The 27,923-nt window shown below is 41.7% G+C and overlaps 1 protein-coding gene across 2 annotated transcripts; it reads right to left on the bottom strand.

The window, feature by feature from the left end:
* Positions 1 to 266: 266 nt before the first annotated feature.
* Positions 267 to 27,923, bottom strand: LOC311060537 (transmembrane protein 150A-like). 2 transcript variants are annotated; one of them, XM_084078773.1, is made up of 9 exons: positions 27,685 to 27,923; positions 27,196 to 27,296; positions 26,240 to 26,358; positions 21,405 to 21,452; positions 19,142 to 19,228; positions 15,935 to 16,002; positions 12,791 to 12,918; positions 3,516 to 3,693; positions 267 to 2,408 (listed from the first exon to the last, which is right to left on the bottom strand). In XM_084078773.1, the coding sequence occupies exons 3-9, from the start codon at positions 26,308 to 26,310 to the stop codon at positions 2,161 to 2,163; spliced, it is 828 nt and encodes a 275-aa protein (XP_083934899.1). In that variant the 5' UTR covers positions 26,311 to 26,358; positions 27,196 to 27,296; positions 27,685 to 27,923; the 3' UTR covers positions 267 to 2,160. The 2 variants fall into 2 exon arrangements, with proteins under 2 accessions (XP_083934899.1, XP_083934900.1); XM_084078774.1 differs by having other exon boundaries at positions 2,275 to 2,388.

The following is a 27,923-nucleotide window of genomic DNA, read 5'->3' as shown; positions in this document are numbered from 1 at the left end:
CATTACACACCAATTTGTCAACAGAGCTAGAAGAAAATGTAAATATCCTTTATGAACAATAAAACATTGTAGAAACGAGAACAAGGCAACTTTTCATTCTCTTGAAACACTGTGGCCTGGTCCAGGAAAACACAAATGGAAAACAAATGTCTTAAACATAATTTGCTTTTATGTCAGGCAGCATACATGTATATCCTCGTAGGAGAACATAGTGATGTACAACATATGATCAGATACAGTACAGATTCACTCCTAGTTTGGTCAGAGTTAAGCAGCAGAGGAGATTTCTGTCACCGTGAAGGCTGTTATACATTTTGTCCACTTCTTAGCACAAGAATGGAAGTGAAACATACAGTAAAAGCTGAGACAACTACTTGGGCAACAGTAGGTCCCAAATTGAGAGGCATCTTTACTTTGTATACATAATTATTATAATATACATTGTAACATTGAAGCATCAGCCCTTGGTTGTAAAACTATGTCAGCGATCTCAGCATAGCATCTCTTCATCAGAAAAAGCAACATAGGGTGCTCCGGGGTAAAACACAACAACAAAAAAACGAATCCTGCCCCCACCACAGAGACGGCTTTGAACTAGGGCTTTGTTGGAACATGGTGTTCCAACAAACACCAAACACAACTGACCGTGTATTGAGTGCAGGAGGCCAGATGGGGAGGGAGTCTAGCCTGGTTCCAGACCATAGACCCCGCCCACTCTCTGAGTGAGCAGCTTCAGTCTGATAATCAGGCTAGAGGGAGTCCCTTGTTGCTGCACTAGTGACTCCTACAGGTTGGTCAAGTGCACCTCTCAGCAGGGGTGTTTCTATGAGGTGTTTCTTACATGCGCTACACTATGTCCTCCCGGTGAAGCTCCTAACTGGCAGGTGAAAAGAAGAGGCTGACGATTCCATGTGTATCAGAGGAGGCACGTGAGTTCAAAACCATCTATAGGACCAACCAACTAGTCTGAAGACCAGCCTGTACTAGAGGTTAGCAGTGACATGATTACACAAGTGTGTGTGGAAATTGGGGAATTGGCATATTGACTAAATTGGGGGAAAAAATAAACAAAGAAGAAAAAACTAAACTAAGATACAAGAAAGAAAAAAGCAGCATACTGCAACATACATAACTTTTAAGAAAATAGAATAATTAAACTCTTTATATGAAGCAAATAACTCTTGGCACAGAAATACTACTATATTGTCAGTAGGTCTGAATAATCTTTCCCTTTTTAAGGCACAGAGTGATATAACATTATTTGGAATTTCCTGAGAAAAAGCAAATGCGTGTCTGATAGTCCAAACTTTAGAACAAATGCCAACTTTGAACCTGTGACAGTCTGCTGTATGAGGAAATACCCTTACGATACTGAAATGCTAGTGGAGTCCACCATAAAAAAATATTGAGTTCGATGAACAGTTGAAAAAACGTCACTTTTGTTGACAGTCGTTTGATGAAGTGTAAATTTGATGAAAAAGAACAACAAAGTATAAAGTATGTGTGTGTGTGTGTGTGTGTGTGTGTGTGTGTGTGTGTGTGTGTGTGTGTGTGTGTGTGTGTGTGTGTTAGCATTCATATACTGGCATTATTAGTTGTCTTACAAAAGGCACTAGTAACATACGACAACGTGTGCAATGTGTTTCCAAGCTGGCCTGTGTAGTTACAGAACAGCATAATCACATAGCATCACATGGAATTCTTGGGTCATTATGGCTGGCTTAAAACAGCCTTGCTGCCATAGTTGTGTGCAATACTAAGTACATCAATATACAGGGCACCTCTGCTCTGGAGCGTAACAGCGTAATTAACCATTTTCAATCTGGCGTCCCTATTTTGGGCATGTCATTCTAAAGCAAAAATGTCCAAAGATTCCAGGAAATGTTATAAAAACGTTCAAAAAACAGCAAAAGTTGCAAATCTGCAACTTACAGTACGTGTCACAACGTGATGCATTGTGAACTTGTAGATCAGCAACAGTATTTTCATCCATTTTCGAGCGACTCCATTGTACAACAAATGAGGTGTCAGCTCCTCTGTCCTCCAGATAGCCTGTGATTGGTCTTTTTTTTGTCCATCAATCACTTTTTGTCCATCAATCACCCTCCAGGGGACACATGGTTGGTCAGAGGCAATGTGCCATTTCGTAGTTAGGTTAGCTTAAAGAATAGCCAAACTCTCTGGCTGACGGGGGTTTGGCCCTCCCCCAACATCTGCCTTGTGGTCAGAGCTGGAGAAGATGGGGCCCCCGCCTCCTCTGGACAACACCATCAGGGTGTCCCCTGACATGTCCCCGAACTCAAACACAAAGGTCCCGTAGAAGAGCATGATGAGCATGCAGAAGATCCACTCGAAGATGGCCGAGGCGTGCTGCAGCGAAACGCTATCCTGGACGAAGAAAACCCCGCCTGGGGGAGACGGAGAGTTAAGGACAACAAGAGATGATAACTAAACACACAGACGAGAGATACAGTACATACTGTACTCAAACACTCACACACGTACACACTGTACAAAATACTTGACACAACACTTTCTCCAGCAGGGGTCAATGTAACACATAATAACCAATACACAATTGAAGACCGTTTGTCAATGGCTGGTCAAAGAACTGTCACAATGCAACTGTCACAATGCAAGATTAATATTTGTTGTTGATACTGCTCTTTTGGCCAGGTCTCTTTTATTAAAAAAGTATTGCTTTATTTATTTTTGTAGAATGTGAGACAGGAAGCTGAGGCCAGAGAGGGGTAGACGGGAGAGACATGCAACACATGGCTCCAGTTGGAAACTAACAGGAGACATTGCAACCATAATGGTCGACAATCTGGATTATTATGTATGGTAAGTATTATAATACAATATAACGAGCACATCTGCAGAGATGGTCTCCCTGCTTCTAGAGCCTACATGTGTTTGGATGGAAGTGTTGCCTGAAGCTCTGTATTAATGGCAGCCACTGTTCCTCATATTTAGGATGGGTAAATGCAGAGAATATCAATCTTGTGGATTGCAACTTTAATCCATTAAGACCATCTGTCATTTTAAGATTTCTTTGGCTATTCAAAAATAGCAGATATACAAGCTCATCTATGAACTTGTAGATCTGCCTTTTTTTTTATTGTGGAAAATTTGTGCAAATCTTATATATATATGTTTTAAAGCGAACATTTTGTGCTTCTGGGGGTCCCTGAAACAACATATTTTGAGATGGGGCTCAGTGGCCAAATACATATAATTCCCTTGATATGGAAAAGTTGGAGCACCAATGATATAGCAACATACTGTTAGGAATTAGAAAACATTTTTAGATATGTATTTGGCTCGCTGACCCCCATCTGGAAATATTTTGTTCCACAGACCCAGCAGGGAAGCTCATAGTGTGGCACTCGGTGCCGAGCTATGAGCTTGTATATCTGCTATTTTTGAATAGCCCAAAGAAATCTAAAAAGATTACACAGATGCGTTCCCGGTCCTAATGGATTAAAGAATTCAGTTTGCCATTTGAAGGATACTGAGGACCAGGGCGATGAGGGCGAGCAGAGACATCCCCAGACGAAGGTGTCCGATGAGGTACTCCTCCTGGGTCTTGGCCAGTCTGTAGGTCAGGGCTGACTGAAGGCACACAAACAGCACGCTGGTGGGGAAGGCCACTCCGGCTCCAACGTAGTGCAGGACTTTGGCGTAATCCACCTATAGGGCACAGAATATCTTCAGATACAGCACAGATTCACTCCTAGTTTGGTCAGAGTTAAGCAGCAGAGGAGGTTTCTGTCACCAAAGGCTGTTGTACATTTGCCCACTATGTAAAACTATGTCAGCAATCTCAGCATAGCATCTCCTCATGGGCCTGTTCATGGGACTGAACAGTTTTTTGTTTTGTTTTTTGACTTATGTTGCTATATTATCAGTGGTTCTCAAACTTTTTTCATGTCAAGGACCATCCAAAATGATATGTATTTGTCCGTGGACCCCCACATCTCAAAATATTTTGAGAAAGAAAGATTTGAGTTAAAAATGTATATATTCACAGATTTGTACACATTTTCACGATAAAAATAAATAAATAGCAGATCTACAAGCTCATATCGCGGCACTCGGTGCCACGCAATGAACTTGCATATCTGCTATTTTTGTATAACCAAAGAAATCTAAAATGACACGTTCCCGGATTGAACGGGTTAAACAAAGACAAAGACAAAACTTTACCAATTGAAGCCAAGCGCTGACACTCCCTTGGCTCCAAAATCTGTAATGTCCAAACTTGTCCATGCACTCTCTCTCTCTCCCTGTGTCCTGTCTCTATTTTTGAAATAGGGTTTAAGTTGTTTTAACACCCCAAATTGTACTGTGTAACTTTAAGTACACACTGAATGGTCACATTTAATTATAACTATAAATTAAAATCCTAATCTCCATGACAAAGAAAAGGAAACGGTTCTTGAATGTGATTAAGGTGATCTTGTACAGATGTTTTGACATTAAAACACTGACAATATTATAGATAATAGAAGTACATGGATGCACACGCACAGGGTTATCATGCAATATTTTCATTTGTACAAAAAAGTATTTTTTATCACTCTAATGGCAGCAGTTTGGTGCACCTAATCTTGTTGATGCTTGTTTAATTGAGTTATTGCTGTCTGGTAAGTGGTAACCCTTACTCATTTTGGTTGTATTGTACATTTGATTTTCTATTTTTATTTTTGTAAAACAGATTGTAACCTTATGAAAGGTGCCATATAAATAAAGATTATTGTTATTATTACTATTATTATATTATAATATTATTATAGCAGTCTGGGTAATCAGTGTTAAGCTATTATCTATCAAAGGCTGCGTCTTATTCTTTGAGACAGACATCCGGGTTTTTGACCAATAAGCACCTTTGTTTGACCCTTCTCCGGGTCAAACAAGGAATCACGTGACGTTGATTCCCTTCCCCTATTTGCTCATACTAGGACATGACGTATGTGTAGGCAGAATAGGTAAACACAGAATAATCTGTAGACTGTGCCAGCAAACAGTAATGACACCAAATCACAAAGCCATGGTGATTGGCAATAATTGCACCTGCTATATCTTAGTAGATAAAATTGTACTATGTCAAATTGGCTTCGGTCAGCAGGATGAGTTGGATAACTGGTGTTGTCATATGGCCTTTTTGGTGGTTTTCCTTTAAGCTTGAAATCAAATGTACTGAGAGTTTTGTGACTCAAGAAGTCAACGTGAAGCCAACCATAATTGTTTAAAAAATACAGTCATTTAAGTGACAATGAATCTTTGCGAGTAAATACAGTATACAGATACAGTATAAGCATGCCTCAGAGGTACAGTGTGACAGGCTCAATTGTGGGACTGATGATAACCACGGTTAAAGCTATCTCTTATTCTATGCAACCACACAATGCTTGCTGTGCCTTTGTTGCAATGCTGCGGTAGACAGCCACATGGGAACAAACAACATAAAAGCCAGATACCAGACCTGTCATGAGAGAGGCTCTGACCAATCTCCTCCTGAATTTTAGTGTTGATGGCTGATTTATCCTGTGAGAAACATTGATTAGTTTGATGCACAGGTGTGTAGTCACACATAGCTCTGAGTCCAATTAGTTTGACTCAGGCCAGGTATGACCTCTTATATCAGCCATCAACCTATTCTATGAAGGTGCATAGTACTAACCTGTGAGACAGATGATTCAAAGTTATAGACTGTATTACTAGTGCAAGAGTTTCCAAATCGTATTATTCTTATTGTGGAAGGAGCAAGATTACAGAAGTGCAGCATCTATAGTGGCAGGAAAATAATATGAAAATATGGATATTATTTTGCCAGAAACAAACACACACACACACACACACACACACACACACACACACACACACACACACACACAAAATGATAACCGCTGCTATTCAGCTGACAAGGGGTGCTTTAAGGTAGGATACGGAAGAGGGGACCCACATGTCAAAACAGTTAAGTATTATATATATACAACCCCACTTAGAACGCCACAGAATATATGGAATGACAATTTAGCCATCCACTTGGGCATTGATCAATGAATCAGTAATTCACTTAATTTTAACAGACAGAAACATACTGACTTTTTGATCAACCTATCCTTGTGCAACAGGCATTTTGCTACTTATTGCATAGTGTCAGAGTCATCCTGCAGCACTGCAGTGAAATAAATACTAGACACAATACTGCACATTAGAGGCAATTTTACCACCAGTCCTCTTGTCGCACAATGGCAAGCTACTGTATTTGAAAACATTGTGTGGCATTAAGTGACTGTTGTTGTGAGAACTGATCTCAGGCCAGGGCTCCCATTAGTTATGGTAACTCGAAAAAGTTTTGAAGTTTAACAACAAATGTACACAGAATTTGTATTCATGAATTCCTCAAGACTTTTTACTCAACTTCCCACTTCTATTCTGAGACACAGACAACAGGCCTTCAGTTTGTGTCCGTTTATTGCGTCAGCAGAACACTTGCTCGGCTGATGCGGTGACAAGGTGTATTTATATACATTAGGCTGTGCCGTGTTTACTTCCAGACGGACACAGAGGGTCTCGTTATGTAAGGAGGTAGGAGGGAGCCACATACTGTAGGCCCCTTCCTGCTAAACAGGGAGGAGCCCCCATCGACCAGTCAGGAGCAAGCAGGAAGAGGAGGACAGAGGCTGGAATTGTGGTGGGTGTGTGTGTGTGTGTGTGTGTGTGTGTGTGTGTGTGTGCGTGTGTGCGTGTGTGCGTGTGTGTGCGTGTGTGTGTGTGTGTGTGTGTGTGTGTGTGTTGTGAGCTTGTAGATCTGTTATTTTCGACATTAGGTTTAGGGTTAAAATGGCAACAACAAAAAGATGGCATTCATAAAATTGCCTTCCTAAAATGTTTATGTCCTCACAAGTATAGTAATAATACAAATGTGTGTGTGTGTGTGTGTGTGTGTGTGTGTGTGTGTGTGTGTGTGTGTGTGTGTGTGTGTGTGTGTGTGTGTGTGTGCGCACACACACATGGTTGAAGGGGTAGATAAATTGTGAGACCACCCCCTACAGTCTAGCTGTGGGCTCGCGTGCTTGATGAGATCCAGGCGTGTGCAGACAGACTGGGAGGAATCTGAGCCGCCACACTGCGACGCACGCGCCCGCGCACACACACACACACACACACACACACACACACACACACACACACACACACACACACACACACACACACACACACACACGCACACACACACACGCACACACACACGCGCACACACACACACACACACCCACACACACACACACACACAGAGGAAAGGGGCGTCCCTGCAACAATGACCTTTGACATGCTCATGTGACCACATGTGCACTACACACAGGCACATACAATATTGTGCAAGCACATACATATTACTGCCACATGCACGCACACGCACACATGCACACACACACACACACACACACACACACACACACACACACACACACACACACACACATACACACACACACACACACACACACGCACACACACACACACACACACACACACACACACACACACACACACACACACACACTCGCAACGCATGGCCGCAACACATCTGTACATCTACTACTGTATGTGCATAGACAGATAGATACTAGATAGATAGAACTTCCTCACCAAGGAGTCTGCTATTAGCTCAGGCCCGGCACCAGGATTAAATAACTAAGGGTGCAGTTGAAAATTGTGAGGATGCACACCAGTTGCGCCGCATGCATGCGCGCGTGCATGTGTCCTGACCCGATTTGCAGTTATTGGATGGATTTGAGCCATTTTGGGCCGTTTTTTTGTAACTGTATTTCGGTTTTAGGGTTAGGGCTAGGGTTAGGTTAGGCTTATATTGTTTAATTCTTATTTTTGCCTGATTTAACCTATTTTTTTTATCAAAAAATGTATTATAAAAATATATATATACTAGACCATACCCGGTCGACGCATGCGTGGGGGGATATGCGCACATGATCTGGCAACCCGGGAGGCAGTTCGTCCCATAGCTGGGCAGCCCCGTAACCATGGCGACAGTGTTTGACACAAAAACGCTAATAAGAAGCTGAGATTTGATGAAATTGAAAAACGGGCTTCACAGTTAAGTTCAGATGGTAATGGTCAATGGCTGTGTGCAAAATCAGAGCAATTGGTCCAGCCAGTGGGGAGAACCGGGTAGCTTCACCACCACTACAAACGCACAGAGGTTACTAGAATTATAGTAGGACTAGACCATACCCGGTCGGCGCAGCCGTGGGGGGATATACGCACATGATCTGGCAACCCGGGAGGCAGTTTGTCCCATAGCTGGGCAGCCGCAGCTATGGGACGACATTCTTTGACACAAAAACGCTAATAAGAAGCTGAGATTTGATGAAATTGAAAAACGGGCTTCACAGTTAAGTTCAGATGGTAATGGTCAATGGCTGTGTGCAAAATCAGAGCAATTGGTCCAGCCAGTGGGGAGAAGCGGGTAGCTTCACCACCACCACTACAAACGCACGCACAGAGGTTACTAGAATTATAGTAGGATAGTAGGATATATATTTCCAAAAAAAAAAAAAAAGTAAAACATAAACTCAGAGGGCACAATTTGAAACTGAGGGTGCCAGCCCCCCTCAGGCACCCCCGTGGCGCCGGGCCCGTATTAGCTTTTTGATTGAATATTGATTGAATATTTTATTAGGCAAAAATGTAAAACAACACATTTACATTTAAAATACTTTGTCTAACAGGTCCGTTCATAAAAGTCCTTGCGGACTTGTTTCCAATGAGGGCCTTGGTATTCAATTCGTAGACAGCTCCTTATCCAAGCTTCAGTAATCTCCAGACTTGACAATTGCAACATCCTCTTTCCTGACCTGTCGGCAGGTTCACCCAAACCCATTCAACTGATCCAGAATGCTGTGACATGCCTGGTCTTCAACCTTGCAAAATGTTCACATCTCCCCCCTTTTCCATTCTCTTCAGTGGCTTCAGCTAAACTGGCTTCAGGCATTGCTGCCTGTACTCGATTCAAAGCACTGGTGATGGCCTACAAGCAATCAAGGGCATTGTACCCCTTACCTTCAGGACATGATCCACACCCACAAACCCTTGGTGGGTTTGTTTGGTAGTTTTTAGTGTATGGTGTTTCCATTACATTCCAGGGGGAGTTCAGAACGAGACGGCCATCCAGAGTAAAGGTTCTCAACGTGACCTCCTCTAAATCAGTGGTTCTCAACCTGTGTGTCGGGACCCCCAGGGGGGTGCCCACATGATTTTGGGGCAGTCCCCAGGTGACAATTTAAGGACTTTTAAGAGCTTTTTAATTCCTAAAAAAAAAGTACATTAAAAAAGACTATAGACCCCTTAACAGACTACGTCACACTGATAAGAACCAGTATGCGTCCTACCAGTATGCTCTCAATGAAACCCATTCTGTCAGGTCTCGCTAGGACGCGCGTCACTAGCCAACACACAAGAGGGGGTTGGGGTGTGCTGAAACCAGCGCACCCCAAAACAACAGGTTGGGAATTGATTGCGTGAAACAATCACCTGTGCGTCCAGTCTCAATGTTAGTAAACAAATAATTGGTCTATTACTGCATCAAAAGAAGGCCCAATCAACAAACTATACTATAAAAACCGGTCCAACATTGGCCAAATTGCCAAATAATATAAGAAAGAGGCAAACATTTTGAAAATAGCTGATCTACAAGCTCACAACTTGCGAGGCGTTGTGAGCTTGTGGATCGGCTATTTTCACATTTATTTTCACAGGTCGTGGCCTGAAAAGGTTGAGAACCACTCCTCTAAATGTTATTGAGAGCCAGAACACAGTGACACCCGGTCGGCAAGCTGAACCTCTTGTTTACAAGACCTTGTTACTGTGGAGAAGCTGTCGGACCAATTCCAAACAGAACATCAAGGAAGATTTGCTTGGAAGTCCTACAAAGAGTCACAAGAAAAAAAGGCGAAAACTGGATCCAAGATGACCAGAAGTGACACCAGCAGGACCATATGTAGGACTGAAAGGCTGCTTTCATCATGTTTTCATTAAAATGGTAATCAGTCACTAAAAAGTGCCATCTTTCAAATGGGATTACTCAATTTTACTTTTTAGAGTAATTATCTACATGAAAATCCATTGCAATAGGCAATTTATTGCAACAGAGATTTGCGTTCACTTTTTGTTTTATTTCAAAGACATCTAAGATTCACTTTCAACAAGTGCAACAGATTGCATTGCTGTTCCCAGTATGGTTTGAAGTGCTGGTACATGTTTACACTGCAGCAGAGATGTACTCTCTGTACATCTACAAGGGAGAACCTTTTTTTCTGCCCTCTAACACAGTGCATTCTTCCACTCAGAGATTATGATTTAATGATGACATCTCTGCATTGTGCCAAATATCTCAGTTGATAGTCTAACTATGCGTTTCTTGGTTAGAGAAAGGCAATATGTTTGGCAGTGCCTACAAATCCAGATCTAGTACAGGTAAGAAAACTTGCTTCCCACTATTAAATTCAACCAGTTACAGTTAAAGAATTTAGGAGGGGTTATTGCTGACAGACTTTTAGAAGTTTTCTTAAAAAACAGGGAACACATGCTATGATGGCGACACAACAATAACATTTGTCCTCCTTTAGCGTTTCCACACCAGAGGGGCCTCTAACCTACTGGTGAAGATCAAACATGCAGCACAACTTCAATAAAGTTATTGTGATTTATGATACTATGGCAGTGAGAATTGTCAACCGTAAGATAATGTTTGTAGTCTAATACTATTTCATATACTGTATAGTGATTTATATGATCCACATTTTCAAAATTCCTAATTCCATTAGTATTTTGAAAATACTATTTTATCCAAGCCACAATTGATTACACAAAAACATTGCATGTTAGCAGGTGGTTATTGGTAAGGCACAAGGTTTTCCTCGTTTAGTAGAAAACAGTTGACATATTGACCATATTCACAGTCATTTTGCTTATTGTCATCCCTTCACTCAAAGTGTAAACAAAATTCTGTCATGTGAATATGGTCAATTAGTCGTATATCAAACAGCCTTACACTGCAGCATTTGTTATACTTTGGAAACCTAACATAGCCGGTAAACATGGTTAGCAATTTCCTTGCTGTAATTTGGAAAATGTGCTCAATGGAAACACTAACATCTTGATCTCAGGGAAATCACAGATGTAATGGACCAATAACACAAGCCTGAACTATACAATAGTAATAATATAATAAGAGACGGAAAAAGAAGCAAAGACTGTAAAGCTGAAGAGCCCAGATACAGCACATCTATTATTTCTCAATAGCAAACTCAACGATACTAATCTCCATCAGAAGACTCCATGGAAGATGTTTCTAATATCAATTTTAAAACATTTGGAGAGCATGAAACTGGTTTCATGGTTTATGACTGAACTATCCCCTTTAAAGAAAATAAAACTATAACAAGAAAAATCAAGATAGATTAAAAGACGACAGAGAAGTCAACAAAATTGAAGAAGACAGACATGAAACAAACACTAAACAGAACACAGTTTGGGAGGTATGGTATGGCAGTATTTAGACATAAGCCCAAAATATGTCAACAGACTTTGACAGTTACGAAGCAGAATACCTCAATCAGGTGCTGCAGTCATGTTACGCATTATTATCTACTTATATAATCGAGGAGTGACTTCCGCCCCCCCGCTGACGCTATACCCACAGCTCTGTAGGCGACTAAACACAACGCCGACACACCACATCTCGCCAACACAGTAGCCACGGCGTGTGCGCAGAATTTACGGGTGGCGTAGGCCACCTATCATTGCTCACTACACAGTGTCCACGTCGCAACATAATTTATTCCACTCACCACATTACGGACAAAACGGAAGGTGAAACAGTTTCGTACCGTTTACCGTGCGCACCACCGAACGGCGACGGGTTTCGCCAAAACAACACGAAGGGCCGCCATTGAACTCTGCTCATCTCCACAACAACACACAAGCAGGTCCTTCACTTCAACCCCCCCCTTCTTACGTACCTCTTTTGTTCCACCCAGGCCGTTACTTTCACTTCACTCATGTCTCGATCACAATATGTCCGTCCTTCACGTGCCATGTACATTTCAAACACAAAAATAAACGGCGACGGGCACACTACAGCACGTTGTCCTGCTACATCTGGTAAACACACCAGCGTAGGTTCATCACACCAAAGGATTCGACAGTGATGTCATCATTATGCAACCCGGAAGTACAAATACCAAGGATACGTCAGTGATGTCAGTCGGGATGCCAGTCGGGATGCCAGGTTTTCAAAAACAAGCAACAGAAACAAGCAAGGACGTTCATGAAAAAACACAAGCCACAGGGAGCACCACGGTGGATCTATATGGGGTCTGAAGGGGTACGCGCTGTTTCGCGTGGCTCTCCAGGGGGTCCGTCAGGGGGTCCGCAGACCCCCTGGGGGTTTCTGTTGGAAATTTGTATCCCACCATTTTGGTACCCCAAAATAAGCGCACCAGAGCCCCGTGCGCGGCTAGCGGGCCAGCCACCCATAGGGCGGCCGGACCTCTACTGTTGTATAAATGATGTTATATTTTGAGTCAAATTGTTGATTCCTTCATTTACTTAACTGTGTACTAAGGGGGATATTGAACAGCAAGGTGGTCAATACTGAGAAATGAGCTCCTTCAGGGTGATTATATAAATTCACCTTCAGGGTGAGGCTACATAATAGCCACAAATGCAGCATTAAATGAAAGCCTCCCTGTCTTACCTGAAAGTTTCCCACCATGAGGAGTCCTGCAGCACAGATCCAGCCTGTGGAGAGGCCTGCCGTGTTCAGGACACAGTTCTGGTGCTTCTCTATGACGTGGGCATAACGCAGCAAGCCAATCAACATCACTGGATAGACAGATGACAGGAGGAGAAAATGAGAAAGGAAGGGGGTGGAGGGGAAAGAGAGGGAGAGAGAGAATGCAATATTCTGTCAATCGTTTGGTACATCGTCAAGCACATTGGCCACTGGCTTTAAGTGAATTGTTTATGGAGTGGTACTCCTCACAGTTTTGCCATGTGTCTAAAATATTCAGGGATTCCCATTGTGACCAATTACTGTGACAGATGAATCACTGACATCACTAACAAGTCCACCAAAAAGGACATACTCAACATCAGTCATGCAAGCAGTGAGATCAGCTGTCCTCATCCCCATTTACTCCTTTGTTTGAAACCCCGGATCGACGAGGTGGCTGTGTCAAAAACGTGGCAGGATGATGTTGAAGGGAACTGAGAAGCCTGGCACGTGCACATTCCTAATGACTGTTTACCAAGCACGCGCATCAAACTTTGGAGCAGCTTCTCAAAACACTTCCAAGAGCAGCATGCCATTCTCCCACAACTCTTAAGTGATGCACAAGCTGTTCACATCTAGTGAGAATCCCTGTTCTGGTGTTCACATTGTCAACACAGCAAAAAAGGAACACTGGCCGATATCTTATGATCAAGCATACATTGTGTTAAGGCTACCTAGTTTTGATGGGCAATTCGCCGCTTCGGACTCACTGAGAGGTCTACTTTGTGGTCTGCGGGGTTCCAACCATTATCATTCCTTTGGTCTCAGCTCGCGCCACACCTCGCAGTAAAACAAACTGTATCACAAGTGCTGTATAAACTAAGCATTGTTTGTGAGGGTGGGAAATAAGAGAGGGAGACCTTTGAAGTCATGGGGGAGATTTCCAAGGCTTCTACAGTATGTGTGCACACCCCCCAAACGCTTCAAGAAAGTACAACACACAAGATCACTGATTGGAAACAAATGTGGAGGCTTCATGTCTAGAATTCATGTGGCGTAAATGTGACCTTGTACTTGCTTTGACATCTGACCTTTATCCCTGAGTTAACAGCAGGTTAACCAGGAATTGATGACAACACTCCCTGTGTTTGCCACATTGCATTTTTGCCTATCCTGCTTTAAGTCATACAACAATGATATATTTTGACAGGTCAAAATGCTCAGGGCCAAAACAATACATTTCACATACTTTTCTTTAAGTTGCCAAATTACTTCCCAACGATAAAGGATGAGTACATGATAAGGCCTGACAAATAGGCCTGTTTAAAAGGATGGAATGAATAGATATTTCAAATAGAATACCGTGTATATATCTATGTATTACACTATAAACATAACCAGGATCTGTTTGAAAAATGTCTTGGTTGTTTGAACACACTGGGTGTTAACAGCCAAGTTGTGAGGTAAATGACGCACACAGAAAGCAACTCAACAGAGACAGGTTAATGGACTTTCTCTGAAAACCTATAAAAAACAGGTGTACCGTGGTTAGATGTACCGTACTTGGCCCTCACATGGAATGAATGACAAACAACAGATACAGTGTGCACAGTAAGTCACTCTGTTCTTCACAGACACACTGCTAACCTCACTTCTGCAGTGGACAGTTAAATGTTTTAAACACCACCAGATCATTTCTCTGGATAAGAGTCTGCTAAATGCATGAATTGTAAACCGCAATGATCGCTTCTTTTGTTTCAGTGTTTGTTGGGTGGTTGCTGTTGGGGCTACGTGATCACCAGCTGCTCAATTCATGCCCTAACCCCCGATTCCCCTGAACCGCTACATGACAATGTCGGAAAGCACTGTTCAAACAAACATTATCCATAGGGGGCATTAAGAATACTGCACCATAATACTGTTATGTAATTATCACTTTGATGAAACCTCACCATTCTGTGTCTCTGACCAAGGTAAGGAACAGGTTTAAATGAAAAAAGATTTGCAATCCTGATCATTTTGGGAATTCATACGATTGAAAATGGCAGAATATGTTTTTTATACATGTGCAAAATGTGAGGGTAATAGAACCCACTTTCATACACATACTCTATTGCATTGTTAAATCTCAATAGCCTAACCATAGGGCCATACCTAATGCATACATACATAATGCATACCGTATTTATTTGTGCAGTATAGTAAATTCCTGCAATGCTGACAGAGTTTTGTAAAGTGAATTTCAAATAAATAAACCTAACCAACATACCCTGGATCAACACAACTACAGTAGTTTTGTCGCTTTGGCACAAATGCGCCGTTCCTGAGAGAAAGCATGCTCTGCAGTAGTTGCCCTTGCGGTCAGCAGGCTGTTGCTTTTAGTTCATGGGAGGCACACATAAGGGTGCATTAAAAAAAAGTTGAAAGGGGGCCCGGCAGTGGCTTATGTGGAACACAGAGACCTGGCTGGAGCCACAGCCACAGCTGGAAAAACAAGGCTGAAGTCTCAAATGCACACATTCAACCAGGAACAGTACATAAGGTAAGACATGACGATGGCACTGTAGGACTAGGTGTACGTACAGAGCACAATGTCTAGCTGTAGCATTTTTGCACCCACAAGAGCAATTATTCTGCATTCAAGACAACTTGGATCTCCTTTTTACAACAACAACATTTCCAACCCCCGGGAATGTTCAAATCTGGAAAAACAAAAACATGGATGCCTGCAGGAATCAATACAAATGATAGAAACACATGCATGATTAAAGATGCATCCATGTGTTGAAATGTAAACAAAGACTTTTATAATGATCCAGCCACTGATCACGAAAGATGTCAGACTTTCTGTGATGGTAGTCGTGCTCAGGGCTGGGGAAATTGGAGCTCTGAAATTATACCAGAATTTCCAAACTAGAATTCCAAGTTCGATGGCGGTTCAATTCCTTTTTCATAAGTTGGAGCTCGAAGATTCCATGTTATCTTTAACACAGCAGTCTTGTACTATTGCTCGACATATACACAGAGTTAAGAGACTTCCACAATAACATGAAGAAGCATATTGCAACCTGTGCAGCATTAAGTTGGGTTAATAAGAATGTAGCCATTTCTGGCATTTATACCTACCTATAAAGGATCCAGTGCTGCATATGAGGCTGAAAAAGCAACTCTCAGGGGGCAGTGTTCCACACTTACTGCAATGGAAACAAGAAAGAAGGGAACAGAAAATCAGAAAATCAGCTAATGTGGAACATCTTGATAGCTCAATGGACTTAGGGGAATACGCTATTTTATGTGATCATGATGTCTTCCAGTGGTACTGTAGCTGAGGATGTGGGCATATTTGCGCTTGTACTATCCTATTCCCGTCAGTGGAAAAGAGCCTGATAGGTGGATATAGAAATAATATAATCAGCCAGAAGAAGAGATAGGTGTGCCCCCCAGTTCCCGCTACTGTTGTGGCTAATATTTACTTTGTCATGAAGTCTTGTTGCTCAACAGAAAAAAACCTGAAAAATCTCTCCACTGTAAACAATGTAAGACAGCCGAAATGCCTTAAAATATGTTTCATGGAAATAACAGTAAGTTGTTCTTGTGGCACTAAATAAAGTCCTGGAAATGTTTCCCTGGGGAGGAGTTTGGCAGGGACGCCACCTTAAACAGATGAGTGCTGGGAAGCTTCTCTTGAGAAAGGCCAAGGAAAACTTTACCACTCAGCTGGATCCCAAATGCAAACTATTGAGAAAACCAAAACATGGGCAATTTGAACCCATTTAGTGTACGATACAATGATTCCCCCATGCATATTAGTTAACACATACAGTACAGTAGCCCCATTAAGAACCTCTCACTCCGCTACAGCTCCGAGATGAGGTTCTATGTCGACGTCTCCCAGAATCGGTTGATCGGCCGCAAAGGCTCCGCTGTTTACCCTTTTCGGCACATCGTATCCAAAAACTAATGGTAGATTCCAAAGCGCACGGATGTTTAAGGTTTGGTCGGGCACAACATATTTTTGGTCGGAGTCAAAACTACCCGTTTAAATCGCTTATTTAGTCAGCCTGTGGCCATGTTTCCCATTCAACCCGGAAAACCCCCCTACGTTCGGTGCAAGTACTGCTCCCCGGTTTGGCTACATTGGGAAACATGGCCACAGGCTGACTAAATAAGCGATTTAAGTGGGTAGTTTCGTCACCGACCTAAAATATTTTGTGCCCGACCAAACCTTAAACATCTGTGGGCTTTGGAATCTACCATTAGTTTTTGGATACGATGTGCCGAAAAGGGTAAACAGCGGGGCCTTTGCGGCCGTTGAACCGGTTCTGGGAGACCTCGGCATAGAACCTCATCTCGGAGCTGTATAGCGGAGTGAGAGGTTCTTAATAGAGCTAACAGTACACAAACAATCATGTAGACGTGCTCGGGGCTGTCCAATAGTCCGACGGACCATTATTCCGTCACATCAGAAGCGTGAGGTTAGGGTTAGGCTTAGTTATAATGGGGCCAGTCCGACTGACGGGACGTCAGAATAATGGGCTGTCGGAATAATTACATGGCACCGACGTGCTCAAGTATGGCATTTCAGATAAACTGCCGTGCACTTTTTTGCAGACATTTTTCCACACTGAAGAAGGCATTTGTTGTTTACATAACAGCCCCTCAGGGTGGTGACATGTCAAAGACATTTCAAGGATCCTCGAAAAACAAAACAAAGGCCCCTCTTCCTGTTGGGGTGATAGGTCATATCCTCCCTCAGCTGAGTGGTCTAGTAGTCAGGACTAGTCAAGTGTGGGCATATCTCACATTAGTTCAAAACAAGTGGGTTGCACACATCCAGTTCGTTGCTGGTGCTGGACACAAAATGACAGTTTAAAAGAATAAGTCTGCACAGCAGCAGCCATTTACCCTTCAATCAAACCTGATGTGCCAGTGCCACAAATATGTGACTGGGTGAACTTCTCAGAAGAGAAGGTAGACTGAGCAATAGCCAAGCTATTGTAGCTAAATGTTGTATAAATGATTACAAAATGACGGAAAAAATAAAAGAAAGCTGAACTAGACAGCCTTTTATTTTTACAAGCACTAATATGGCATTGTGGGAAAAGAACACAAACTACCATGAGGTTTGTGCTGACAGGTTTGTGTAGATTGTTTCAATAATGTGAAAAATTTAGATAGCATGTACCAGGGTAGGAAATCGATAGCCACTGTGCCCCCACAGTGTGGCCTGTTTTGTGAAATAAACAGCTCTTTTTATCTATTTATTTTATCTATTTATTTTCATACTATGTGTTCAAAAACAAATCATGTGGATCCTGGGATCTCGGACATCATGTGTCTGTGTCAGTCACGAATACAGAAAGACACACAGAAACAGACAGTCAGAGCCTCTTCTAGATGGATAGACTCCTGCACAGCCACATGGTCAAAATGTAATCATTCCTTACCCTCGAGTTCCACTCATTCTTTTGGTGGACTTAAAATCATTGTTTTATTTGATTGCCTTGCTGCCCTGGCATTTGGGTTTTGTGCCCTAAAAAGAACTGACAACACCAAAGGCCAAGTAGCCTTGCCCCTAAATTGAGGAAATTCCAGGCTTAGTCAGGTCTGTTGTCAATTTCAAGAGAAATAGGAAATAGACCATGAAATACTTACTGCAGGCAAAATTACCTTTTGTCTGTGTGTGTGTATGCTCCCAAAATGCTTTATGTTTAAAAACTTTGAAAACGACAGTTTGGTCCAAATGAAATCCATCATTTCATGGGATGTCCGCAATCAAGGTGGATGCAGAAAAATGTGAAAGCCATGGGGGAACGGCATGCACAGCTGTGAACAGCTTCCCAACATGCATACCTACTGTAGATGCATTTAGTGGTATGCAATATTAAGTAATACGGGTCGGGTACTCAGGTGGGCCTGTTTGGGAATCAAACAGGCATCTGAGAGCCTATACCTAACCAAAAGAATAGTGTAACAGATTAAAATGAATGACAGAAACCACATTGATTGGGTTAAGCATGGCCACATTATGCGTGTACAAAGAATTATGTTTCCTAACATTTTAAACATCATTATTCTAGATCAAAAAGATATTCTAGAGAAACTCTAACTCTATTGTTCCCATTGCTTCAAGTAAAACCATTGTGACTATTGTACAGAATAGTAACAACAGAGTAAACATAAATAAAAGTAAAAATAAAAACATCAATGTTAATTTACCTCTGAGAGTGTAAAAGCCCCTACGGGTCCTACTTTTACACTCCATTAAAACCCTGAGGAATCACTGTCTAGCACTGCAATGGCACACTATGAAGTCTTAACTTTGACACAAACCTGATGAGTGGTACATTGTCCAGTGTACAGCACAATACAGGGCCCCTCTGTAATGGAAGCTGCTCCTCACATGACTCATTATAATGCCTGTAAGGACACACAAACACACACACACACACACACACACACACACACACACACACACACACACACACACACACACACACACACACACACACACACACACACACACACACACACACGCACACGCACACGCACACAGTTTTGGAATGAGGTTTACGGGGACAAATTGGTTGCTTTGAGCTCTACACAGACCATCTGGCACATTTTGTGACCTCTCCATGTACTAGAAAGTGCTACAAAACTCTCATGTTTATCCTCATTTGAGGCTACATTTTACTCCCTACGCACTAAATGCCTCCTCTGTATCGCAGCATGCAGAGTGCAGCCAAAGCAAACACACTTGGTAAAACTCTGTTAATGTGTCAGCATTAGAATCCTGCACCTAACACATCATGGCTCTTATTTGACTTAAAGGACAGTAGAACATTTACCTGGGTGAAAGGTCCAATGAGGACAACAACTCAGACACTTTTGTATGTCTAATGATGTAATTAAACTCTCCCATCCCTTTTCAGTTTTTTTTTAAAGCTATGTTAGTACTGTATGGACGCACACCTATGCTTTTTTAGATTTTCTTTTATGAAGATGAGAAAGACACATTCTTCAGTACAGATGGATAAATAACCATTGTTTTGAAGTAGTATACATTATAACATCCTGACTGTGGCTGCTGAAATGGAACAGTGATGTGATGTGAGGGAGGTCAAAATCAGAAAACAGACGTCAAACTCGGCGCAGGTGTCTGAGTGTTGGAGACAGCTCCTGATAAGCTCCTGATAAGCACCCAACTGATAGCTCTGACACACTGCGTATAGGGAGCCTCCTTTCCAATGACACAGCCAAAACATTTGTATAAATTTGTTTTGGCTTCTGCTTACTTGAGCGCTCTATTGAGGTGGGTCTGTGGATAGGAGGAGACTTGGATTGATGAGACTAGCAGGTGATTTTAATCCATGTTTACTTTTCACATACCACATAATTCATTCCCTTACAGAATGTAGATGCTGCGCTTGCATGCCACGTTACCATTCCCCTCTCATTTAAACCGCACTCAGTTTGCATTCCTTACCTTCACTAAAATATCTCAATTTACAGTATTCCAAATCTCTCCCTCCATCCCTCCCTCCCTCGCTCTCTCTTTCTCTGTCAGCTCGTTTCTCTCTTTATGTCAGTATAAAATGTCTCCGTCCATGCCACTTTATTTTCATAATGCCTACTCCCAATCTTCAACCTCTGCCTCCAGTCATCCCCCCTCTCCTTTCCCTCTCACGGGTGCCTCACTGTGTTGACTGGGGAGCTACCCAGGAAGTCTAGCGAGGGGCCGTGTTGTTGTAGGCTGAGAAAAGATGGACTATACCCCTGCCACAGTTTGCCCCTCTCCCTGGATCAGTGCTGGACAAACATACCGAATGGGAAAAAGTTGTTTTTCTGCCTTTTTTCAACCCTTTGCTGTGAATAGATGAATAATTCATCGTAATCAGTTAGTGGGTTTTACATTTAAATGTTGCATGTCTGCAGGAGAGAATCCTAAATTCTTTTGATGAGTTTGATCCATCTGGCTGACACTCGCCCCATCAAACTGAGCAGATTTAATGTACCTGATTTATCTCTCAATGTAATTGATCAGTTTTAAGTTTCATGAATGACTCTCCCAATTCTGAAATTAAGTGAGTGTATGAAAATGTAAAACGTGATTGCTATGTTTAACTTTCATTCACTGATTATGTTTCTCATATTCCCAGTTCAATTTGTATTCATTAATAAAGTTAAGGTCCCTTAGAATCAGAAGGCAGAAGGCACTGCAAATATGGAAAACAGACTTCTTGGGAAATCAGGACTACGGATGGAATGTTACTATTAAGTTTGGTTCACTGCTAGAAAATAAAGTTTTGGTGTAAAACTTAAATATGCATACATCCATTCAGCCTCCTATTCATTGACGGTACTCCATTATTGCACATTGTCTAAATGGCAGCAATGATTAGTCTTGGCCCTGGGGGTTTATATTGTCAGTACAGTGAAAACTGAAGTGGCCTTGGGTCAGAAGACCGTCACACAGCATAAAACATTCTAAAAAATAAGTGGAATCTAACAAACATGGTAAACATTATTTAACAATTACAAACACTTATAGATTCAAAATAAACAATATTACTGACAGAAAGCATAGGATACATACCAGTTATTCACAGGGCAGACATGTTGGTTGTATAGGGCCATGGCGTATCTGACAAGATAACAGATAGCAGAGATGCTCATAGGCCTGCGTCCTGCGTCTCTGACGCACCATATTGAAAAAGGACGCATTCATGGCACCCTCGTTGCGTCCATGGGACGCACTACAATTTAGCGGAAATTAGCGCGGATTTGAAGGCCATCCGTGGATTTCAAAGCCGTCCGCGGATTACAAGGCATAGTGCAGAAAACAAGAAAAATCTCGGTAAAACACCGCCGTATGGAGCAGTATTCTCTCTCTGTCTCAGGGCATTGCGAGCTGCTGCTAGAGGGAGAGAGTGAAAGTGCTGCGCAACTTACAGCCCAACTTCAAAGCAAGTTAACGATGGCTCGTTGACCCCAATTTGACCACTAGGCAATCAACTCTGAACAGCACTAATTAATGGCAGCTGTGATTCTTGTGTCTTTCCGTGCAGCCAGATATCAAATAATTCCCTGTAGAGCAGGGGTCTTCAGTGTTTTCAGGCCAAGGACCCCCTAGTTGAGAGAGAGATGAAGCAGGGACCCCCTCTATATTGTATAAAATTGTGTTTCAGATACATTTTTGCTGCTCTTTTTTCCCTTTACACACCTATAACTCCAAAAATAGCCGATCTACAAGCTCACAAGTGTGAGCTTGTAGATCTGCTATTTTTGGCTAAAGTTCTCCTCAGAAAAGGGATACTAGGATTCAAGTGGTTAATGTAAAAAAAAAATCAAGTACTACAAGTACTACAAGTACTAGTTGTCGGATTTGGAATTGTGTACTTTTCTTTCAGATACATGTTCTACATGAATATAACCATATAAGATGAAACACGAGTTAAACGCTGTGCATTTTTGTGGGACCCATAAAATGTCCCTGGGACCCATCTAAAAGACCACCCTTGCATCCCAGGACCCATTGCATTGAAAACCTAGCAACATCACTGAGATAGAATCATTAATTCAAGAGCTGAACAGTTGTCTCACGTGCAAGATAGAAGAACTGGGGTGACAATTTGATGTGTATAACTATAGTATAGCACATTGTAGTTACACCCACCAATATAAGACTAACACTATTTATTTACTGAGTGTTGTATGCTCATTGCTCAACAAAACATTGTTATAATATACTAAGCCAGGCAGGTAGAGAGAGTAGTGCTGTTTCAGTCACTGAAAGGGGCTGTTTGAAAGCATTGTCACTTAAGGTTTTCACGAGGGCAGTTAATGTGATTGATCCCAGGCCAGGCTCTGTGTCGCAGTCTTTCACATCCCACATACGAGTCACAAGGATTAGTATACGGTTACGGTTACCTTGTCTATCTCATAAATATTCTGAAAAACACACAGGCTGTATTTTAGCCTGTACTCTGCCAACGGAGCTGCCTCTTCCTCTTTCCCTCACGGCTAAATCTGTCATTCGCAAACTAATCACCTCCACGCAGGCACGCGCGCAGGCACGCACACACGCACAGCCTGGACAATATCCCAAGATAGTTCATTATACCAGAAATGTGTAATTACATCTTAGTGATGTATCTGATTCTCACATCCAGAATGAGTCACAGCAAGTCATGAGTAAGCCAGTTCAGCATCTTGCCTGACTGAAACCTAAGCAGCCTAGACTCTAAGATGAAATCTTGCACGTTTTGTGGATGAGGGTGAACGTGTGGGCACTCCTGCTCCGTTTATTAATGCTCCCCACATTTTAGCCTCATATGTTGCAGCACAACCATACAAACCAGTTGACAACATCACGAAGCAAGCAATGGATTGGAATCCACGGGGTAAGATAGAAGTGGGGACTGAACTAACATGGGCCCAGCTGAAGAAAACTGCCCAAAAATGTTGGCGTGTGATTGCAGCCGTATGCTCCACCTAGGAGCCTACAGGAATAAGTCAATTAAAAGAATTGTTCCATATTATCATGAACATTAGTGAGGACCAATTATGAAGATGGGTGAAGTCGTCCTTTAATAAATAAATGTTATTTTAACCAATCTGTATGGTAGAGTATGTTAATAAAATATAACTAGCACATCTACAGTGGTTGGAGGTGACCACCACAATCTTCCATTGAGAAATGTAATCCCTGGTGTTGACTGAAAGTAGACTGTGTACTATGCTCATAAGCCCAATATCTCTGCAGGCCAAGCAGGGATTACCTCATATTTGATGTTTGGTTTGTAACACAATCTATCCTCACAAGACCCAAAGACAGATTGATAAGGACAAACAATGTGCTGATGTACAAAAGCTAGACCTTCAAACATGTGACAGTGTAACATAGCTATTGATCACGGTGATGATAATGCAGAACCATTCAGGTCAAGTCTATTGATTTGCCCTCACATGGACGAAAATAGGTAGTGTTTTCACTTGGAACAGTTGGGAACAGTACACAGATATACAGTACATGTGACAGTGTAACATAGCTATTGATCACGGTGATGATAATGCAGAACCATTCAGGTCAAGTCTATTGATTTGCCCTCACATGGACGAAAAAAGGTAGTGTTTTCACTTGTTGGGAACAGTTCACAGATATACCATGCATCTGAAAACCTAAAAAATCTAATCAGGGTAAAAGAGAAAGAGAGATGCAGCCAAGCATACCAAGAACCAGGTGAAAGGAATGGAGGAAAACAATGTCTCAAAGTGGAAAGAACTGTCCCTGCAAAGTAAGCTGGAAGCTCCCAGCTCATTGCAGAAATGCCCCCAAAAATGTACGTAGTTGAGGCTGAGGCTGAAGCTGTCATAATATGTCAATAATGTCATATTCTTAACAACATGAACTCTAGCGTCCCTATTCTGGGCTGAACATTCTGCAAAAATAGCAGATCTACACAACACGTTGCATTGTGAGCTTGTAAATTGGCTATTTTTGGCTAAGAGATTTGGTGTAAGGAGGGGACCAAGTAGACCCCTGGGGGACACTGGTCAATGAAAAATGTACCCTAACCCTTCCCCACCCCAGCCTGAATAAGACGTAAAAGCAAAATGGCCATTGTGTGAATATGGTCAATGGACTCGACATCCCAATACATTCCAACAAGGCCTCTGTTTTCTCAGCTTGATGGGGAAGAGGGGGTTTATGTAAACAGTCTCTCACTCAGCACGTTTCCAGGTGAGCAGATGACACTCCTATCTCCAGTGAGACAACCAGATGAGAGGAAAGCAGTTCAAACATGCATTATCCCCTCCAAGATGAGGGAGAAAACAATCTTTGAACCAACACAACGCACTGTAATCCTCAGCTGCTCTGAGCTTTAAATACTGGCTGTGTAATGTACATTATGTCGTACAACAGCGAAATAATATGGATCTACAATCCATAATACCTTATGACACTGACACTGCAGCAGCATAAATAAATCTCCCTGTTTTTTGTTGTTGTTTTTTTTTATCCAAAATAGTTTCACTAGGGAAAAGGAAAACTTCCTTTGCTGAAAAAAACTAAAATAGCTGAGTAACTGTGGAAATAGCGACTTAAAATGACTTTTTTTCTGCGAGTTGAAGTCAGGTAAACGTCAACTTAAAAGGTGCAGGTGTCTGTCTTTGAGCTTCAGGCTGTGCATTCCACCTGATCATAGGCAGGCAGGCAGGCATTGTCCTTTGGTCCAACACCAGCAACTCACAGCTGGTGGGAGAGTAAACCATCAACTTGACTCAGTCATGTACATATCTCTTCTTGTCTCTTGCCCTCTCTGTGCCTCTTCCTCTGTCTTAACATCCGCGATCTATCTTATTGCCTCCCCTTCATAGTTAATAAATATTCTGAGTCTTGTTTTCCCTTTCCTATTTTGTGTGTGGGGTGTTCACATACAGCTTTACCTGCTGTCAGAGATATTTCATGTAAGACTGGGGTGGGGGGCCTTCAAACAGTGTTAAAATATCCCCCCTATGAGACAACCCACCACCTGCTGACCAACAGATGCTGTATGGTGATCACTCTTGCTCATTTCCACAATAAAAGCTCCCTCTATTTCAAGTTGTTGTAATGCTAACGAGCTAAAGTTGCTTAGTGCTTGGAAATAGCTGTGTGAAAAAACATTCATAGCCACCGCTAGTCAAGAAGAAAAGGAATTTGTGTGACTGTACTCCTGCACAACTTTACAGAATAGCAATACATTACTTGTTTCTCCTTAAAAAGTATCAATGTGCACATCATCTTCACTGTTATAGGTTTATAGGCTATGTCAATGAGACCATCTGTCTAAATTATTGAATTATAGCCATGGTTAGTTTAGTTATAGTAGTATAATGCCTAATTGTACTTATTTGCGTGCCACTGTTACGCACCAAAGGTCACAATGTGTTGCGCTGTGATTGCGCTTTGAGCTTGTAGATCGTCTATTTTCACGATGCACAATCAAATATAACTCAGGATTTAGGAGCAGTGGGCAGCCCTGGATACCAACTCCAGCTCTAAGGCTGGATTATGTCCCTAGCATGCATGTCTTTTGGTGTGAAAGGAAACTAACATGTGAACACTGGGAGTCAAAACATGCAAACTCTACATAGAAGGCTCCAAACAGGTTTGAACCCAGTGCCTTGTTGCTGTGTTAGCCACTAAGCCATAATGTGCTGTGGTTGTCTTTTGCACTTTCTTTCTGTGGTAAATATAAACATATATATAATGTTGCATTTTCTTCATTTGATGCTAGTCTGAACTTGAAGTGTGTTTCATCTCAATGAATGGACACATATTTATTTTTATTTTACTTAAATCATTATGGAATGCTGATTATTGTTTAGTCAAAAAAAGAGCAAAAATGCATGCACATGGAAATGGGCAACAATTATCATACTTACACAACCCATATTCCAGTAATGGTGACGATAGGTAGACTGGCAGGAAGGATCATCCACAGTGACATATTCATGACCTGTTTCTCCAGGACACTACAAACAACTCCAGATGTTTTCTCCACCTTCACAAATATTAAAGAAACAAAAGTCATTCATACTGTTCACAGAATAATGAACAATCAATAAGCACAGCCGTACCGATGTTTCACATAGGAGAGCAGGGCATCTCACCACACTTGTTGCTCTCACTAATATTTCTCAGTAACTTTTTCATATCAAATGAAATACTAGATTATTATGCACAAGCTAGTTCCCACATTTTGTTGCTGCAACATGTACTATTAATTTGGAAAATAATCATAATAAATACGAGGAAATATTGTAGAAAAATGGCAGGAATTACTAATCTCAGTTGTGTCTGCAGCAAGTAATGCTGGTTTTATTTATTTAATTTTCATATAGTTGCTTTGATTTATACTGGGGCAATTTGACACATGTGATCAATGGACTCGAGTAGGCCTATTACAATTGTAACTGGCCCCTGTAAGAAGTCAAAGCTTATGACCGGAAACGCCCCCCCCCCCGTATTTTCTTTTTTATTACTGCTCGGATATATCATATGATGTTTTGCATATTATTGTTTGTCTTTAAATGTCTCGATGAATTGTATACACAGGATCTCAATGGAAATACACATTTTTTTCCTTTTATATAAATCTGTACCACTGTGCAGTTTTTGCAAACTGTTAATAAAGTATTCAATCAATCAGAGCTTGCTTTGTAGGACTGTAATGTAATTATGTAAAGACACATTTCTCATGTCTTCTCAATCCGTGTATCTTCTCTGTGCATAAATAACAAAGGCTAATTTAACCATTACTTATCAAGATTGTATTGCTTTAGACGTGCAGTTTAGTTTGTTTATTTTTAAACTTGAAAATATGAAAATAATGGTTCACCTCAGAAAGTCATAGTCCGCATCATGGCAACAGTAGATGGACTTCGGGAGAACAGCCAGTTGCGCATGTTAGCTGTTTGAGATATAGCGCCCCCTGGGAGTCTGTTGGAGACATAACAAGTCAGAGCCCCGGTGCTCCCCTACAGTAGTACAGAGTGACACACATTAACACACGTGAAACATCTGGAACAACAGGCCATACCGTATACATACATACGGACAATTATGCATACAATAATCTGTCTACATCTGCATTCAACATTCCAATAAGATAATGACGTTTATGTCATTGATAAGGGATAAACTTAAACACCCTATATTACATCCTTTATAAAACGCGTTATTCTTTTAGATTATTGAAAATTATTATTTTCCGCAACATAGCGGTATTTGTGTGAGACTAGACATGTCTTTACAGAGGAAATCAAAATTATTTAATTCGGTTGGACTTGGTCCTATCAAGGTAAATAAGTCAGTGTTTTCACAATACCTCTTACTGGTGAAAGTCTGCAGCTCCGCTCTTCATCTCAGGTTCCCCCAACCAACCCCGAGAAAAAGTTTTCCTGAAAAAGTGCCTTTAAGTCCAAGATCTTTGACCAGTGGTGATCAGGAAAGTGTTATTTTCATTGTAATTTACGTCCATGAGCAAATTCACGCCGATTCTCGTTTCTTGAATTGCGACATTGAGATTGTATTCCCGTTTTTCATTCATCCCTTCCACTTTCTACC

This window comes from Gymnoscopelus microlampas, assembly GCF_963454915.1.
Source record: "Gymnoscopelus microlampas genome assembly, chromosome: 14".
Taxonomy (NCBI): domain Eukaryota; kingdom Metazoa; phylum Chordata; class Actinopteri; order Myctophiformes; family Myctophidae; genus Gymnoscopelus; species Gymnoscopelus microlampas.
This window is presented reverse-complemented; position numbering and strand designations above follow the sequence as displayed.

Bases quoted from the DNA above. Each gene is read 5' to 3' on its own strand.
- LOC311060537 (XM_084078773.1), bottom strand. From the start codon at position 26,310: ATGAATATGTCACTGTGGATGATCCTTCCTGCCAGTCTACCTATCGTC. The intron at 16,003-19,141 runs GTTTGTGTCAAA...TTTCCATTGCAG, and splicing joins GACAATGTACCACTCATCAG to TAAGTGTGGAACACTGCCCC. The intron at 12,919-15,934 runs GTAGGTATAAAT...CTGTCTATCCAG, and splicing joins CAGCACTGGATCCTTTATAG to TGATGTTGATTGGCTTGCTG.